At 43.3% G+C, this 19089-nt stretch overlaps 1 protein-coding gene across 1 annotated transcript; it reads right to left on the minus strand.

The window, feature by feature from the left end:
• Positions 1–13615: 13615 nt before the first annotated feature.
• LOC123124141 (putative ripening-related protein 7) lies at positions 13616–14103 on the minus strand. Its single transcript, XM_044544821.1, has one exon. It carries the CDS (start codon positions 14096–14098, stop codon positions 13658–13660), a length of 441 nt encoding a protein of 146 aa, XP_044400756.1. The 5' UTR covers positions 14099–14103; the 3' UTR covers positions 13616–13657.
• Between the last annotated feature and the right edge of the window lie 4986 nt (positions 14104–19089).

The raw sequence follows: 19089 nt of genomic DNA on the forward strand, positions 1-19089 counted from the left end.
GAAATGAAATACTTCTCCGTCAGAAAGGGCTATACCATATCATGCTATTATGAATTGCCTGAGATGTTTATCCCTTATGATGCACCCTTCTTGATTCCGCGGTAGTCGCTTTTTATTAGGGTGATCTCTCACTTAAAATACCAAAGTAGTTAGTGTTCACCCAAGTGTAGAACCGTCTAAAATTCGTATCTTTTCGGGGTGCGCCATGTACACATGAGCACGAACGAATCGAGAGGAATGAGGCGGGTGAGGTCAGACCTCGCAGCAAGATCACTTGGTTGTCTTTGACGTTTAGGCAGGAGAGTCCTGAGCTCGGAACATGCCCATCGAAAGATGAACAAGAATCACATAGAGATGTGATCGGCAAGTTGGCCTACCAATTGAAATTCGTGTCATCAGTGATGAACCCGTCAATGGCATCGAATAGAAATATGGATCTTGAATCACTCTAAATCAATTATGAGAGATATTGATTTGAGTGGGAGCGCACTGTTGAATTAACATGTTTAATTCTCAGTGCAATTAATTATGAACACTGTCTAAGTGTTTCTTGCAAAATAGTTGTAGAATAATGGCTCGCGTTTCCACCTTCCCTGTTAAAATTGAATAGCTGTTAAATATCTGGTTAAAACTTTACGATTGGTAACGTAATATGAGGATTGTCCTCAAAAGTGCCGAGAAGGACTTTGTCCTATCGCATGCTTTCCGTATCCTCCCGCTAATGCTATGGATCATGTGACTCTCGTCCTTCGATCCAAAAGCTAGAATTCTGTTACGGTCAAGTGGAATATGTTTGCTTCCATGAAACCCAAACTTCGAAAGTTGGGATAGTTATATGATATTCATGGAACTGAAAATTATTTTCAGATACAAACAAAGCAATGTTTGTTTGCAAGTATTAGTAAAAGTGTTTACTATGCATTTGACTGTTGGGAAAGGGATCCAGAAGAACGCCTGTCATATAATGAAAGGTGAATAAAACAACAACTTAAAGAGAAAGGAAGTGTCCAAAGGGTGTTAGTATGACTTACACACCTAGGAAGTCCGGGGCTAACGCCACTCTTAAGTTGGCTGCTTCTTTTGCGAGTAGGAGAAATACTAAAAGTTAAACTGTTAGAAGTATAAAGGCAGAAAGAAAGATGACTGGAATATCCAGCTCATGTATGAATGGCATACAAGTTTTTGATGTATAGTAGGCTGGTCAAAGACATAGTTCTTGGGAATTATGGTTAAACATGTTAATCACTAATTCTTGGGTATTGTGAGTTAATCACAAAGATACCCGCTCGATTGCATTCTGTTGCGAATCAATGTAAGAGCTACTATGGCCTAAAAAGACTAGCCAGAAATGAGGTTAAGGTATACACAGGGAACATAGTAAATGTTAGTATACCTTCCATCGGTGTATTGCCGTCTGTATTTACTTTCATAATTCATTTAGAGTTTTACAAACTCTAGCCCATTGCATAAGGTATCTTGCAAGAAGGTTGTTCATAAGAGAACTTTTTATGTTCGATGTTATGAATAACACAAGGGCCATACTTTCATTATGAATGAGTTGTATGTTATGAATATTGATAATAATACAATACCTCTGGGTTTACTTTCATAATTCATTTTAGAGTGTCATACACTATAGCCCATTGCACAATGTTTGTTGCAAAAGAGTTGTTCATAAAAACAACAATTGTTGTTAAGTATTATGAATAACATGAAGGGCCATGCTTCCATCCAAGATGGGATGTATGTTACGAATATTGATGGTAATATGATACATCCATAACACTGACGCTAAATGTCACAAGACTAAAAGAATACCACACAAGTGTGGCACTACATTTGGTCACATTGGAGAAACCCGCATGGAAAATTCCATTATGATGGATTTTGAAGTCTTTTTGATTTTGAATCATCTGACACTTGCAACTTTCCTCCGAAAAGTGAAGTGACTAAAATACCGTTCACAGGCCATAAGGAACGAACAACAAACTTATTAGTGATCATACATTTGATGTGTGTAGTCCGATAAGTGTTGTTAGTGGTGGATTTTTTCATCTTCAGAAATGACTCAAGTAGATATATGGATATTTACTTGATGAGACGTAAGTCTGGATCGTTTGAAATCATTCGAAAGGTTTTCAAAAATGAAGTAGAAGTTATTGTAACAAGAAAATTATGTTTCTGCAATTTGATTGCACAAAGGAATATTTCAGTTACATGTTTAGCGAATGTCTGATGAGTTGTGAAAGGGGTTTCATAACTTGAGCCTCCCGGAACACCACTACAAGTGGAAAGTCCGTGGAGATGTAATCTAACCATTTATGACATGGTAAGGTCAAAGAGGACATAAATAAATTTGCCTTTATCCCTTTTAATGTGATGCTTTAGAGACTGCGGCTTTTACACTGAAAAGAGCTACATCGGGTCTGTTGAAATGAAGCCATGGTATGGTACGCCCAACCATGTTATATCTTTTCTTAACATTTGGAATGTGGGGCTTGTGTAAAAGGTTACAAACCTATTCCAAATCAGACAAGTGCTACTTTGTAGGTTATACCAAAATGTTGGGTATTCCTCCCTCACTATACCGAGGCAAATAGTTTTGCCGCGAAACGGTGTGCTTTTAAAGAGAATGGTTCTTTCAAAAAGGTGAGTGGGAGAATAGTGCAACTCGACGAGATAAACAGTATCTTCGTCATCAGATCAAAGGAAAGAGACCTTGGAAGTAATTCCAGGGTTTCCTACTGCGACTGATATGGAAGTCTCTACAATTAAATGTATGAACTTCGGTCGAACTTGCAGCTGAACCACGTAGGCAAGGCTCGTGCAAACCTCTCAGGTGCGCAAACGAGATATTGTTGTTAGACAACATTATACCTACGATACACAAGGAAGCGTTGATGGGCCCTGACTCCGGAATTGGCTAAATGCCAATACAAGCCGAGTTAGTTTCCATATAAGTGATTCAAGATTAAAACCTTGATACACCTTTCGAAAGACTTATAGTCTAACGAATATTTATGGAACTTAAAACTGATACGGATAAAAATGTTTTATCCATAAAGCTCGACTTGTTGAAATGACAAGTTCAAGAGTTGACTACGATGAGGTTGTTTTCATCGTAGCGACGCTTAAAGTCGGTTCGGGTTGAACTAGCAATTAATACATATTTCAATCATGAGATATGAAACATGGATGACAATAGGATTTCCATCTGATGGAAATGAAACCAAGGACTTGCATGTATTATAGTCCAAGGCATTTTGTCTATCCAGAGGATGCTAGTAAGGGTGCAAACTTCAGAGTTCCAGCGATGGACAGAAGAGAGCAAAATGAAGTTGGAATCTTCGTGCTTTGATGAAATGATCAAAGGGGTTTGACTTCATCAATGGGTAACGAAGATGCTTGTAATTCAAGAAAGTAAGTGGGAGCGTAATAATATTTCTAAAAACCTTGTGTGCTTGACACATTGTTAATTGGAAATAAATTTCTTGACACGAATTAGGACTTCATTTGAAATTAGTTTTTTGATGAAGTGCTTAGGCTAAATAGCCTCAGTATTAGGCATAATGATCTATGGAGATAGATTACCTAATAGGGCTAAGCAATGAATACATATTGACAAGGTGCTAAAACCTTTTAGCATTTAAAACCGCCAAGGAGTGATTCTTGCCGGAGTCACATGGAAGAGTTTTTTGCAAGACTCGGTGTCCCAAAACACTGATGAGAAAAATACATGATGCAGATTCCACACACTTTTGTGTTTGGATTAATCATGTATTCCATGGTATGTAAAACAACCAGATATGTCCGATACTCCCAAGGTGTTGCGAGTATGGATACTAAAGTGATCAAAGTACTGATCGTGGGACAACAGTGAAAGATGTCATTGAGTACTAGAGTAAGTACTGATGATATGTTTTCTTGCAAGCGGAGATCATGAAGAGTTCGTTGTAAAATGTTACATCGATACAGTCTTCATGTTTTCTCCATGCGATTTTCGATTTAAGTTAAGGGTTTTGTGTAATACACAATATGGTGGCACGGTAGTTGGAAATTGTTCCCAACAGGATACTGTGGCGAATTCTATAACAAATGATTAAGTATGTTGACGCTTTAGAAGCGACAAAAGAAGATGTTGAATCATATAGTTCATTCATGAACTTAGTATGGTTCCAAGATGGCTTTTGTCAATGGGACACTACTGTAGGTAGTTGCTCCATAACTCAGTCTGAGGAATCCAGGTTCGACCTATGATTCACATACATACAACGCCAAGTCCACACAAAATATGAATTTTGTGAAAGCATGAAAATGCGAGGATATGCAGAGATACACACGGAGCTGAAATTGTCAGATCCGATGGACATCAGGCTATACCACATGTGAAGCATTTTTTACACCAATATGCCATAGATGTAAAGTGCATTAGCATTAACTAGATTATTAACTCTAGTGCAAGTGGGAGTCTGTAGGAGATATGCCCTAGAGGTAATAATAAATGATATTATTTATCTCTGAGTTCATAATTATGTTTATGTTCCATGCTATAACTGCAATGATTCTCGAGTCTGCAATATCCACGAGGCTCGGAGGAAGACTCATATGCACGTGTGGAATAATAAACGGTAAGAAGTATTACTAGTCTGGCCTCTAAGACTAGCTCAAGTGTTGCATGATGGTTCTGTTTTCCTGATCATGGGCATGTCTATGCTAGCAATTTTGAGGGCACAATGTTAAGAGAACATTTGTGTTGAATCGACCCGGATTGATGTTATGCTAAGAGATTCATTCATCACAAGTTAATGGTGCATAACACAGAGATGGTTAACGTTTGCATGATTCCTTAGACCATGAGAGTATCGAGTTTCTTCATGCTTGCTTCATGAACTTTGGGGTTTGTGAAATGTCATCCGTAAATGGGTGGCTATTACGGCGGCTTACAGGTTCATGGAAAAGTGTGTCAAGTAACTTGATAGCTCAAGATTGGGATTTGCACCTCCGACGATGGAGAGATATTCTCGGGCCCTCTCGGTATTACGGTATCCATCATCGTCTGGCCAGACACAGTGTGATTTGATCACTGGGATGCCGGAACACGGAAACGAGAAAAGAGAACAAAACCGGTAACAAGGTAACTTGCATGGTGGACAAATTGTTCATCCACGGGGATGCAACAAATATCACCTCAAGTGTTTGTGACATATCGCGAAGCAAGAGGAATAGCTCACTGCAACTGGAGGTTCACTCGAATATTTATTCGTGTGGGTATAGGGGTCAATATGGGTGTCCACGGCTCCGATGTTGATCATTGATCGGAAGGGGTTCCGGGTCATGTCTATACTTCACCGAACCTATAGGGTCACATGCTTAAGGGTCATCTATCTGTTGAATACTAGACAGGCAGTCTGAGAGAAAATCATCGAAAAAGTTTCGGACACCGAAAAGTTTCGGACAGCGGAAAAGTTCTGCAGAGAGAGGTCGCCGGATGAGTTTCGGTGAAACCAAAATAGTTGTTTCGGGGTATGCCAGTAAGTCAAAATGGTTTCGGCACATGCCTGATAATTCTTGGAGGCTGCCAGAATCATTCTGGAAACTTTTTGGAATTTTCAGAAATGAAAACCGGAAATGTTCCGGAGCTGCAGGAACCGGTTCAGATGCTTTTCGCAGATGAAAATCACTAAACTGGAATTGTTCCAGAACGCGTTGAAAATTATTATGGTGGGTACTGGAAATGTTTTAAGCCCACATAAATATTTTCAGTTCGAACGGACGCTGAAAAATGTCGTCGTGAATAGTGAAAGTGCTTTTTGGGATATTTTATGGAAAGCCAACTTTTGGGGCTTTGCCCAAAAGATCTAGGGATGACATGGAAGGGTGGGAACCTCCTTTTGGGGGGCCCCACAAGGGGTGGGACGTTCATGGGTGCAGCTCATCCATGGGGCCCCACTTGTCCCTTGTTTTCACTCTTTAGGTCCTTGGGAAGGACTCCATTTCATGTGGGTTTTGGGTTTTCTTGTAAAACCACCCTACCCCTTGGGATTTCCTATATATAGAGGTGGAGGGTCAGCCCTCCACTCTCATCCCTTGCTCTCATACACATGCTATGCATTATCTGGCTTCTTCTCTCCCTCCCACGAAAAGAGTTTCGTAGAGCCGTAAGGCTGTCTGGGTTCCGGCAGGAACTAGTTCTGGACGGCGAAGCCCTGCCGGATAGATGACACCGTATGTGTGCAACCCCGTAGAGAGGTCGTAGTTTCGATCCTTTTGCCCGAGGGGCTGTTTTGAGAGTGCCTCCCGAAGGGCTGTCCAAGTGACGGTCCGAGTTCTGTGAATCCTCCCGAAGGGCTGTCCGAGTGACCGTCCGAGTTTTGAGGGTCCTCCCGAAGGGCTGTCCGCGACACCGTCCGAGGGACTGTCCGACCGCCTCCCGGAGGGCTGTCCGTGGGGCGGATGAGGGTATACACCCTCGCGGTTGGGAGGTTGTAAATCCTAGCTGCGGGGATCTGCACCGCCGTTCGTCATCGACTCTACTTCCGCTGTGCTACGACTCGGTAACGAAAAAGATCATACCTTGTATGCAGTCTCCATAGTGGTTCTGTGCTGGTGCGTAGGTCGGAAATTTTTTGTTTTCTGCTGCGTTACCCTACAGCATTCACGTTAAAAAGGGCACCATCTAAATCCGTTGAGACGACACCGTATGAACTATGGTTTGGCAAGAAACCAAAGTTGTCGTTTCTTAAAGTTTGGGGTTGCGATGCTTATGTGGAAAAGTTTCAACATGATAAGCTTGAACCCAAATCGAAGAAATGCGTCTTCATGGATACCCAAAGGAGACTATTGGGTATATCTCCTATCACAGATCCAAAGGCAAATTCGTTGCTAAGAATGGATCCTTTCTAGAGAAGGAGTTTCTCTCGAAAGAAGTGAGTGGGAGAAAAGTAGAACTTGATGAGGTAACTGTACCTGCTCCCTTATTGGAAAGTAGTTCATCACAGAAACCGGTTCCTGTGACACCTACACCAATTAGTGAGGAATCTAATGATGATGATCATGAAACTTCAGATCAAGTTACTACCGAACCTCGTAGGTCAACCAGAGTAGTACGGTAATCCTGTTCTGGAGATCATGTTACTTGACCATGACGAACCTACGAACTATGAGGAAGCGATGATGAGCCCAGATTTCGCAAAATGACTTGAAGCCATGAAATCTGAGATGGGATCCATGTATGAGAACAAAGTATGGACTTTGATTGACTTGCCCAATGATCGGCGAGCCATTGAGATTAAATGGATCTTCAAGAGGAAGACGGACGCTGATAGTAGTGTTACTATCTACAAAGCTAGAATTGTCGCAAAAGGTTTTCGACAAGTTCAAGGTGTTGACTACGATGAGAGTTTCTCACACGTATCTATGCTTAAGTCTGTCCGAATCATGTTAGCAATTGCCGCATTTTATGAAATCTGGCAAATGGATAACAAAACTGCAATCCTTAATGGATTTATTAAAGAAGAGTTGTATATGATGCAACCAGAAGGTTTTGTCAATCCTAAAGGTGCTAACAAAATGTGCAAGCTCCAGCGATCCATCTGTGGACTGGTGCAAGCATCTCGGAGTTGGAATATACGTTTAATGAGTTGATTAAAGCATATAGTTTTATACATACTTGCGGTGAAGCCTGTATTTAAAAAAAGGTGAGTGGGAGCACTACAGCCTTTCTGATAAGTATATGTAAATGACATATTGTTGATCAGAAATGATGTAGAATTTTCTGGAAAGCATAAAGGAGTATTTGAAAGGAGTTCTTCAAAGAAAGACCTCGGTGAAGCTGCTTACATATTGAGCATCAAGATCTATAGAGATAGATCAAGACGCTTGATAAGATTTTCAATGAGTATGTACCTTGACAAGATTTTGAATTAGTTCAAAATGGAACAGTCAAAGAAAGAGTTCTTGCCTGCGTTGCAAGGTGTGAAGTTGAGTAAGACTCAAAGCCCGACCACGGCAGAAGATAGAAAGAGAATGAAAGTCATTTCCTATGCCTCAGCCATAGGTTCTATAAAGTATGTCATGTTGTGTACCAGATCTATTGTATACCCTACACTGAGTTTGGCAAGGGAGTACAATAGTGATCTAGGAGTAGATCACTGAACAGCGGTCAAAATTATCCTTAGTGGAATAAGGATATGTTTCTCGATTATGGAGGTGCCAAAAGGTTCGTCGTAAAGGGTTACGTCGATGCAAGTTTTGACACTGATCCAGATGACTCTAAGTCTCAATCTGGATACATATTGAAAGTGGGAGCAATTAGCTAGAGTAGCTCCATGTGAAGCATTGTTGACATAGAAATTTGCAAAATACTTACGGATCTGAAGGTGACAGGCCCGTTGACTAAAATTATCTCACAAGCAAAACATGATCACACCTTAGTACTCTTTGGGTGTTAATCACATAGCGATGTGAACTAGATTACTGACTCTAGTAAACCCTTTGGGTGTTGGTCACATATCGATGTGAACTATCGGTGTTAACCACATAAAGATGTGAACTATTGATGTTAAATCACATGGCGATGTGAACTAGATTATTGACTCTAGTGCAAGTGGGAGACTGAAGGAAATATGCCCTAGAGGCAATAATAAAGTTATTATTTATTTCCTTATTTCATGATAAATGTTTATTATTCATGCTAGAATTGTATTAACCGGAAACATGATACATGTGTGAATACATAGACAAAACAAAGTGTCACAGTATGCCTCTACTTGACTAGCTCGTTGATCAAAGATGGTTATGTTTCCTAGCCATAGACATGAGTTGTCATTTGATTAACGGGATCACATCATTAGAAGAATGATGTGATTGACTTGACCCATTCCGTTAGCTTAGCACACGATCGTTTAGTATTCTGTTATTGCTTTCTTCATGACTTATACATGTTCCTATGACTATGAGATTATGCAACTCCCGTTTACCGGAGGAACACTTTGTGTGCTACCAAACATCACAACGTAACTGGGTGATTATAAAGGTGCTCTATAGGTGTCTCCAAAGGTACTTGTTGGGTTGGCGTATTTCGAGATTAGGATTTGTCACTCCGATTGTCGGAGAGGTATCTCTGGGCCCACTCGGTAATGCACATCACTATAAGCCTTGCAAGCATTGCAACTAATGAGTTAGTTGCGGAATGATGTATTACAGAACGAGTAAAGAGACTTGCCGGTAACGAGATTGAACTAGGTATTGAGATAACGACGATCGAATCTCGGGCAAGTAACATACCGATGACAAAGGGAACAACGTATGTTGTTATGCGGTTTGACCGATAAAGATCTTCGTAGAATATGCGGGAGCCAATATGAGCATCCGGGTTCCGCTATTGGTTATTGACCGGAGACGTGTCTCGGTCATGTCTACATAGTTCTCGAACCCGTAGGGTCCGCACGCTTAAAGTTTCGGTGACGATTGTATTATGAGTTTATGTGATTTGATGTACCGAAGGTAGTTCGAAGTCCCGGATGAGATCGGGGACATGACGAGGAGTCTCGAAATGGTCGAGACGTAAAGATCGATATATTGGACGACTATATTCAGACATCGGAAAGGTTCCGAGTGATTCGGGTATTTTCGGGGGTACCGGGGAGTTACGGGAATACGAGGAAGAAGCAATGGGCCTCATGGGCCAAGTGGTGGAAGAGAGGAGGCAGGGCGCGCAGCCCCCCTTTCCTCCTTTTCCTCCCTCTCCTTCCTTCTCCTTCTCCTCCTTCCTTTCCACCTCCTAGTAGGAGTAGGAAAGGGGAGTCCTACTCCTACTAGGAGGAGGACTCCTCCTCCTGGCGCGCCCTAGGAGGGTCGTCCGGCCTCCCCCCTTGCTCCTTTATATACGGGGGCAGGGGGCACCCTAGAACACACAAGTTGATCTGTTGATCTCTCCAAGCCGTGTGCGGTGCCCCCCTCCACCATATTCCACCTCGGTCATATCGTAGCGGTGCTTAGGCAAAGCCCTGCGTCGGTAGCAACATCATCACCATCATCACGCCGTCGTGCTGACGAAACTCTCCGGCGAAGCTCTGCTGGATCGGAGCTCGCGGGACGTCATCGAGCTGAACGTGTGCTGAACTCGGAGGTACCGTGCGTTCGGTAATTGGATCGGTCGGATCGTGAAGACGTACGACTAAATCAACCGCGTTGTGCTAACGCTTCCGCTTTCGGTCTACGAGGGTACGTAGACAACACTCTCCCCTCTCGTTGCCATGCATCACCATGATCTTGCGTGTGCGTAGGAAATTTTTTGAAATTACTATGTTCCCCAACACTTTCAAGAGGGTCAAGTTCTTCATCCTATTTGCCCCAACCTCCCCTGCCCCATTCTTCAGTATGCCGACGATATGCTCATCATAGTCAAGGCCACTCCTGTCGCCGCCAAACATCTAAAATATATCCTAGACCGCTTTGCTGCTGTCACCGGCCTACAAATTAATTTCACCAAGACTACCTTCATTCCCCTTAACGTTGATCCCGTTGATGCTGCCCAAATGGCCTCCGATCTCGCTACAAACATCTCCACCTTCCCGCAAACCTACCTCGGCCTCCCTCTCTCCCCCTACAAGCTTCCACCATCGGCCTTTCAACCTGTCATTGACCGTTGCGATAGTTACCTCGCTGGATGGTGCGCTCTGCTACTCTCTCGTGGTGGCAAACTAGTTCTACTCTCGGCAGTCCTTGACAGTCTCCCTACCTACTTTATGCTTTGCTTCTCCCTCCCTATCAAGGTTATTGAGGCTATCGACAAGCGTAGACGAACCTTCTTCTGATCCAACGATGATACGTGCTCAGGGGCAAAATGCCTAGTTGCTTGGGATAAAGTCTGCTCCCCTAGGAATGCAGGTGGTCTGGGTGTCAAAAACCTTCGCGCTCAAAACTTTTGCTTACTGCTGAAATTTGCTTACAAATTCCTACACTCCTCTAACCTTCCCTGTAAGGATTGGGTCCTGCATCACTCACCACTCCACATAGGCCATGGTAAGAACAGCTCCTTCCTAGCAAAAATAATTTTTAAGCATTTGCATTGTTTGAGAGAGATTTCATAGTGTGTAGTTGGAGATGGTTGCTCCACCTTCTTTTGGTTAGATCGTTGGCTAAAGCTGGAGCCCCTGGCTTTAGTCTTCCCTGCTCTTTTTTCCCCACCATACAAACCCAAATGCCATGGTTGCCACTATACTGCAGGATGGGATCGAACTTGCTCTTCGTAATCGGCTAACCTCTACTGCGGTCGCAGAACTTGCTTCTCTAAACTTGTTGTTGCAGGGATGTGTGCTTTCTCAGGTCCCGGATAACCGTTGCTTGCTCAACGGTACTGCCTTCTCCACTCGCGGAGCATATGCAGCTCTCTCTGATCAGCTGGACGACCCGACACTTGCTGTCATTTGGGACTCGATGGTGCCCAAAAAAGTTATGATTTTTGGGTGGCTGCTCTACCTCGACCGCCTCAACACTCGGAAGAATCTGCACAAAAAACACATTTTGGACAATGAATCTTGTCCAAGGTGTGGGCATCTAGTGGAGGACCGCGACCACCTCTTCTTCTCCTGCCCTGCAGCTAGAAGAATATGGCGAGCAACAGGTATCCGGCCTAGGGCCACGCTGATCAGCGAGTTCTTCAACACTGCTACCCCCGCTCAGCTACCCTCTTCCGTCCGACCCTTCATACTCCTCCTCGACCTTTGAAAAATCTGGGATGCAAGAAACAAAAAGGTTTTCCAAGGGCTGGATATTGATGCTTCTGTTTCTATTAGAGCTATCTTGGATGATTTGATTCTCTGGACTCATCGACTTAAGTCTGAAACTCTAAAGGGATGCGCCGGCTTGTGGCGTGAATTCCTCTCCCCACAAAATTTGTGAACCCTGTAACACTTGCTTGACTTTTGAAATATATTCAGGTGGGGAGTCTCCCCCCCCCCCCCCCCCCCCCCCCCCCGACCATTTCAAGAAAAAACTTGTTTTTTCTTGTTATTATTTTTATTTTTCAAAATTTCAAAAAAATTCTATTTTAAAATTCCCCCTTTTTCAAAATTATAGTTCATGATCATTTATAAAAATTGTGAACATTTTGTAGAATCCTTGAAGTTTTAAAAAAATCATGAATATTTTTAAATTTCAAGAAAAAATTACAAACATTATATCGAATTTGCTAATATTTGTAAAATTCCATGAATATTTTTATAGTTCCTGGCCATTTTTTTAGAATTTATGTTCTTATTTGTAAATTCTATAAGCAATCCAGTCATCTTTTGATCTAGCAAACTTTTTCAAAAATGATAGCTCGCTTTCTATAAGATAGTAGTGGAGCCGGCGAAAAAAAAATGCTAAGTAAGCGAGTGAAGCAGGATCCGAGCTGAGCATTCCCACCACTGTCCACTCCAGCAAAACCATTATGCCCTAAGCGGCCTCTAAGACAACGGATACGGACTTGTTTTTGACGAGTTTCAGAGAGGAAAATAACTTTGGGATGATGTGCCTATGACAGGATACAAAGTTCAGAAATTATCGCAGCATTCCCACAACCACAGTAATTCCAGCTTAAGATATTCATTGCTCCGGGCACCACACTCGGCCATGTCAGTTGACACGCAGCCCCTGGGCCGCTTGCTTCCATAGACTCTCCATCCACCTATGTTTTCTGATCCTCCTTGGAGTGTGTCACCTCCATCTTGCCCCGTTTTTTATCCGGCTTGGTTGCTGGGTGCATGGTACCATGGCCAAAGATCCTTCCAGGATCACCTCCACGTCAGCCTTCTCTATCACAGAATGTTTCCCCAGCACTGAATCAGTTGTTTTCATTACCATGTCAGAGTCGCCATAGGATGCTACAAGGTTGCTCATGTCCCCGGTGCCTGGGGACTTGATCTGCCGTCAACTTGGTGAAAGGATCGGTATGGTCTATTAGAGGAGGGTGATTAGACGACTAACAAATTTTTTAGTCTCTTGCTATGACGCCTCTGTGTGGACATGATCTGCATCATCAGATCGCCTCCAGTGGCCGTGAGCTCGTGTTCGTGATGGCAAAGTGCATGAGTTGGAGAATGTTGGGTGGGGGATCGCATCACTTCAAGAACACCTGAGGTGCATATGCATCGATTGAATTTCTACCACGCTTTATCACTTTGTTTACACATTTTCTTTGCGTGAAATGTATAATCACCTTTTAGTAAATGCAATTAAATGACTTATAAAACACAAAAGGATTATCATCTAGTGATCAACTTTACTACCGGCACAATCGCTTTGCGGTGCATGTTTGCCGACACTCGGCAAACAGGGCAGCACGGTCACCCCATTGTCAACTCCTCGAAACATGATTTCTTCCCACTTTATAGTATAAAGCAATTCACCACGCCTAAGGCAATAACCCTATAACATGCTAAAAGAAACATGATACGGGGCTGCACGAAGGGAATACTTTATTTACATTATTATTCAGCTACATACGTACTCTGCTCCGAAGACGGCCGGGCAAATAGTAACGACGCTGAGACATTAAGGGGCTAAGGCATACCCCAGTTACAAATACAGACTTGAAAGCAAATAACTCGATCCACCAATGGACTGACACCATGGATGCATGCATGCATGCATGTTTAAGTTTTAGTTTGAGTTAGGCCTCGTCCGGCACGTCGGACCATTTGATGTCCACCTGCCCGACACTGGGGTCAAGACTGTAGTTCTTCCAGATATGGATCGACGCGCCGACCTCGTTATCGCAGCCGGCGCACTCGTCGACGACCATGGCGTTTATGTGAATGTTGCCTGAGTTGGCGAGGCGGATGAACTTGCCGCACCGGGCCCCGTTGGCGTACCACTCCGACGAGAGCGACACCACGAAGTCGTCGTCGCTGTGGAACTGACCGTCGCACGACGCCGGCCCGCCGCCCGTCTCTCCTTGCTGGAAGCCGTTCACCGTCATTGTCGCCGGGACGTTCTGTCGAAGTTCAAACTTGCCTTCTGTGACAGTGGGCCGCCCGGAAACGGCGCACAACACCTGCAGAAAAACTAGAACAATGCCCAAAACCACTGCGACCTTGGTGGTGCCTGCCATGGTGATTGAGATCCTAGCTGCTGCTTGGGTTTATCAGCTAGCTTGCCTTGCGTGCTTTGCTTTATCAAGGCTTTATATAGGCTCGAAGTGCAGCCTGCAGACAAAGCGGGGCGTACTTACGGATGTGCATGCCGCCCTCGTGTGTCTCGTCTAAAAATCTCGTCTACGCCAGCTGCCAAAGCAACGCTGCTGTCCCGATGTCACCACTTTCTACAACTCTATTCCACTACAGAGGGATGAGTAGTACAGTCACACAACTCTATTCCTCTCTTTCATACTCTTACAACCGGCGCATTTAGTCTGACACAAAATATTCACGTCCAAAAGCTTGTGCACGCTTCCGTGTGTTTATTCGAAGTGTGTGTTTCAATCAAAAGAATTGAAAAACAATGACTATGCAAGTAAGTCACAAAAAATTAGGGTATACGATCTAATGTCTAGTTATGTGACTTGCAAAATAGTTTGTTGATGGAAGCTCATGCTCATGTTACAGTTAGGCTTTCCTTTAGTTTTATATGGAAATTCAGTATTTTTTGCCCTTGTTACTTCTGAATAAAATCATCCGGTGAGTTCATGTTAGTGGGTGGCATTCGTAATTACAAACAGATGGGCATGAATTATCTAAGGGTCCGTTTGGTTTGGCTTCTAAGCTAACCCCTGCTTTGGAAAAGCATAATCTAGACCAAAGGTCGCCTGCTCAGAGTAGATTTTGAAAAGCTAGAGATTCATCATAGTGCATTTTCCACAGCATGGTAACACCAACTTCCATGCTTGCCAGACCAACTTCTAAGCGAAATTACCCAGCTTGCCACTCACTTACCGATTCGATCCTACTCCCCACAGCTCCCGCAACAAACATAACCATTTTCTCATTTCCCCCATTGAATGAGCGCGAGCAGGGGATAGGGTTTCCCGCCACTAGCCCTCCGCCGCCGCGAAGACCTTCCACGCGGCCGCCTCATGCGAATGGAATCCTTCACGTGACACCAAAATGACAATTTTGTGCTCCGAGAATTGATGCGATCACCACATGATAATTTACTAGATAACATTTCTTTTACTTGGCTCACTTTTCTTTCTATGAGGGCTGAAGAATGAGATATGGAGACGGTCGGGTTTTCTTTTTTCCCACAAACAAAGAAAGGCTCCAAGGAGTTTAGGGTTTCCCCGCCTCCCATTGGCGCCGCCGCCGATCTGCCTTGTTTCTTATGGCCTTAGGACCATGGTGGCGCGGTGGATCCAGGCCCTTGCCTGCGGGATGCTCATGCTTTGTTTATAGGCGTTTCTTTTTTGTCTGTTTAGGATTTGTGTCCTTCTCGGGAAGGCGAGGCGAGGCGACAACGACTCCCTAAAGATGGAACAAGGTTCTTCCCGCCTAGCCCCCGTCCAGGCGGCGTATCTCGCGTTGTTGGAGGGCGTGTGAAGGTGTGCCTTCGACGGATCTTGCGGGATTTGATCGTTTCTTGTTTTCAGTGGATCCCATCTTCGTTCGTCTACATTCATACAAGTTGGATCCTTTCGATCTACGCTTCTCTTCATTAGCGGTTGTTGTTGTTCTGGTGCGCTGGTCCTTTGAGGCCTTAGCACAACGACTTTCCGACTGTCTACTACAACAAGATTTGACTGCTCCGATTAGGGAGGGGCAATGACGGTCGCTCCAGTGCTTGTAGTCGTCACAAGGTGGTCTACGAATATGGATGTAATTCTTTTTACTTATCGTATTTTTTGTACAGCCATGATGTTTGCTGAATAGATAGGAAGTTTTTCCTGCAAAAAAAAAAGAAGATGATTGGTTGGGCTTTCTTCTTCTTGAAGTTTGTATTAATACATTGTCTATTGTCTAGGTGCGTCGTTTTGAAGCAAAGAAATGATCAATGCTTTTTTTTTCCTTTTCAAAAATAGAAGGCAATTAAATGCATTAGTTTAAGGCTCTCATGGCTTGCAACCAACCTTAGGACCAACCACATAATAAAGGTTTCTCGCCTGCTGATCTACTGGAGGACTATTCAGCTCTATGTCATTGCCTACTGCACAGTTCTCTTTTAAAAAGCAACACTTCTCTAAGAAAACGGCGAATAGCTTATTTGTCATCTTACTTGTTTGTTTCAGAATTATCCAATTCCAATCCGTCCATTATTTGTTGTGTCTCTACATGCTATGGATTTGAGTTTGTAGGTCTAGGAAAAGAAGGCACCAGGAATCACAAATGAATCACTATTGTAGATTACCCCTATATCGACTAGTTTCCACGTACTTATGGTCACCTTCCCACTAGTGGTGTACTTCCACTGATGAGTGTATTGATGCCCTTTAGCAGACTTTCAGTTGAGGCCAGACGAGGGATCCTTTAGTGGTGGTCTTATGGCTGCCCAGTATAGTAGAGCAGCGACCATATGACGTTTTTGTTCATTCCATTGATAGCTTCTTTGAACTAGTGGACAAACAACTTCCCACCCATTAGAGGAGACTCCATCATGTTGATGGGCATTCTAGTGTCCAGCACGATGTGGTGGGGAGGCATAAGTTGGTGTTTCCCCATGAATAGAATAAGAGGCAAGGCATGAAAAGGATGAAGAATATGTTTTTGAATTTAGGAATGATGTTATACGTGACACAAAGAACAATTGGGTTCAAATTGTGCATAACGATACACCACATGCTCATGCACACACATATACACATAATGTCTTCAAAACTATTTTAAATGATACCATGGTTTACTAAGTACCATACGTATGCTACTGTGAGAAAATAGTGGCCAAAATGACATTTGAAAGACCATATCACATTATATCTTAATGTCTTGAACATTCTACTTCTATTGGTTTGTGGGTGTAATTGTTGTGTGGGTATAGAAGGGTTGTTTGATTTTATTTACTATAATAATAAAAAAATAGAATAATTGTATCACTACTTTAATTCCTAAAAATCGGGGTGACTCATTTCTTCTCATCTTTTTGTTACTGAAGTATGCGTCGCGAGCTTTTATCCATTCGATCCAGAGATTGATTCAGAGCATTTAGACACCACGAGTGTTGCATGATTCGGGGGGACAGGAAACGTCTAAGCTTAGAGCGTCAGTACCAAATTCATCAGACAAATGAGAGCATCTGTTTTGACAAACAATGGAAACTATTTTGGCAAGTGCGGTCCTGCTAACAGCCCAAGTGACGAAAATCATAGCCCATGGAAAATCACATGCCCACGATCGTCAAGTTTAACCGTCTCTGTCCACCTCAATGTACTACTGGACCACTGACTCATCTGCCAGACCATGAAATGTCTGGCAACCTTTGCGGGTGAGTCTGGTCCAAGGGTTGTGAAACAAACATCTAAAGGAAGTAATCGATCTCACCAAGACACAAAACTACAGAAACTAAAATGGCATAGAGGAACAGAGGAGTAGTGTGCTCTATATTAATGAATCTCGTCAACTATATGTACAATGGTTATCTCCTCAGGCCAAATGTAGTGAGGAAATGCTAATTAGCACTAAAGTAGAGGGACTTAGTCCATTAGAGAAGTGTAACGTGGATGAGGTCAGGCCTCACAGCAAGATCACTTGGTTGTCTTGAAGTTCGGGCAAGATAGTCCTGAGCACGGAACACGTCCATCAAAAGATGAACAAGAGTCACTAGATGCTTTCAAAAATACATCTAACCCACCACTGCCCTGCCCTAGAGCTGCCGCATGTGCCATAGCTTAGCATTACCGATGGCACCTTGCAGCACCCCTACCCATCGAACCCTGTTACGTCCGCAACATAGGAGGTGTGCATGAGCTTCTCTAAAAAGGAGGTATGCATGAGCTTTTCTGCATCGTTCTAGTGATTGATTACTTAAACCCAAACTAACAGTTAACCTCAAATTTTTAGAGCAGTACACCATCTAGACTAGATCCAATCTTGGTGGCGAGTTCCGCTTTCTCTAGTACCGAGATGTTGGGGAATTTAAGTGGCAAACCATGGAATTTGATGCCCGTTGTTTCACTGAAAAGTGACCGGTGTGTGTTCTTGGTAGCTAGTTGCGGCAATGGATGATGGGAACCTTGATTTCTCCAACCCAGAGACTTATCAGTGCTCGGCCACCGTCGCCGATCTGACTGTCGCTAGCTCTTCCATGGACAACCACATATAAGGAACTTGACAAAGAGAGAAAGAAAATAAATGAAAATAAAAACAAAAAATATAAAAAATGCTTTGTCGGGTGCTACATATATGGATCTCGGCAAAGGGGGGAGAAAAGTAAAAATATTTAAAATGCTTTGCCTAATGCTGCGTATATAGAACTTGACAAAGGGGGGAAACACCAAAACGCCAAGGCTTTGCCTAGTTCTTCTTGTGATATACTAGTACTCAGAAAAAAGCCAACCTCGTCAACCCTTTCATCAACCGCCGCGACCAGAACATGTGTCCCTTGTGTATCTTGCCAAGTTCTTTTTCGGACATACTGGGCAAAGTGCACGTTTTGGCAAGTTCATTCTTTTGCCAGGTTCTTTTTTGCTTGCACTCGGTATTCCATTGTCTTTGCTAAGTGCAAGGCACAATGCTCTAGGCAAACAACTTAGCACTGAGCAACGTTGTGGATTGCAATAGTACTACTTCTATGACATCCTAAGGACACAGAGCACCTTGCAGGCACTCACACCCCTACCTGCAACCCTCCTTCCCGCACCGACACCAGTATCCACGCCCACACCAAGATCATTATACAAGGCACTATGGATTATCGACTGATAATCGGAGTTAATTACAACCACCATTCCTCAATCTGAAAAATCCTCGTGCATCTCCTCTCCTACTTTGTTGCCCGATCAATAACTATTCTCACCATGCCATGTCCTTTCGAATTTTGATCCGGCTGTCATGTATGCCATGCCCTCAAAACATCTTCTGGATTGAACATTATGATACTTTCTTGGCTGAGGGCGACAAGCTGCACTCTATTGGCTTGGGATGAACTTTTCTTGCATGGCTGATTGGCTGCCAACAT

Source organism: Triticum aestivum, chromosome 5D (genome assembly GCF_018294505.1).
Source record: "Triticum aestivum cultivar Chinese Spring chromosome 5D, IWGSC CS RefSeq v2.1, whole genome shotgun sequence".
Classification (NCBI taxonomy): Eukaryota; Viridiplantae; Streptophyta; class Magnoliopsida; order Poales; family Poaceae; genus Triticum; species Triticum aestivum.

Excerpts from the sequence above, each read along its gene's own strand:
- LOC123124141 (XM_044544821.1), bottom strand. The coding sequence starts at position 14,098 with ATGGCAGGCACCACCAAGGTCGCAGTGGTTTTGGGCATTGTTCTAGTT.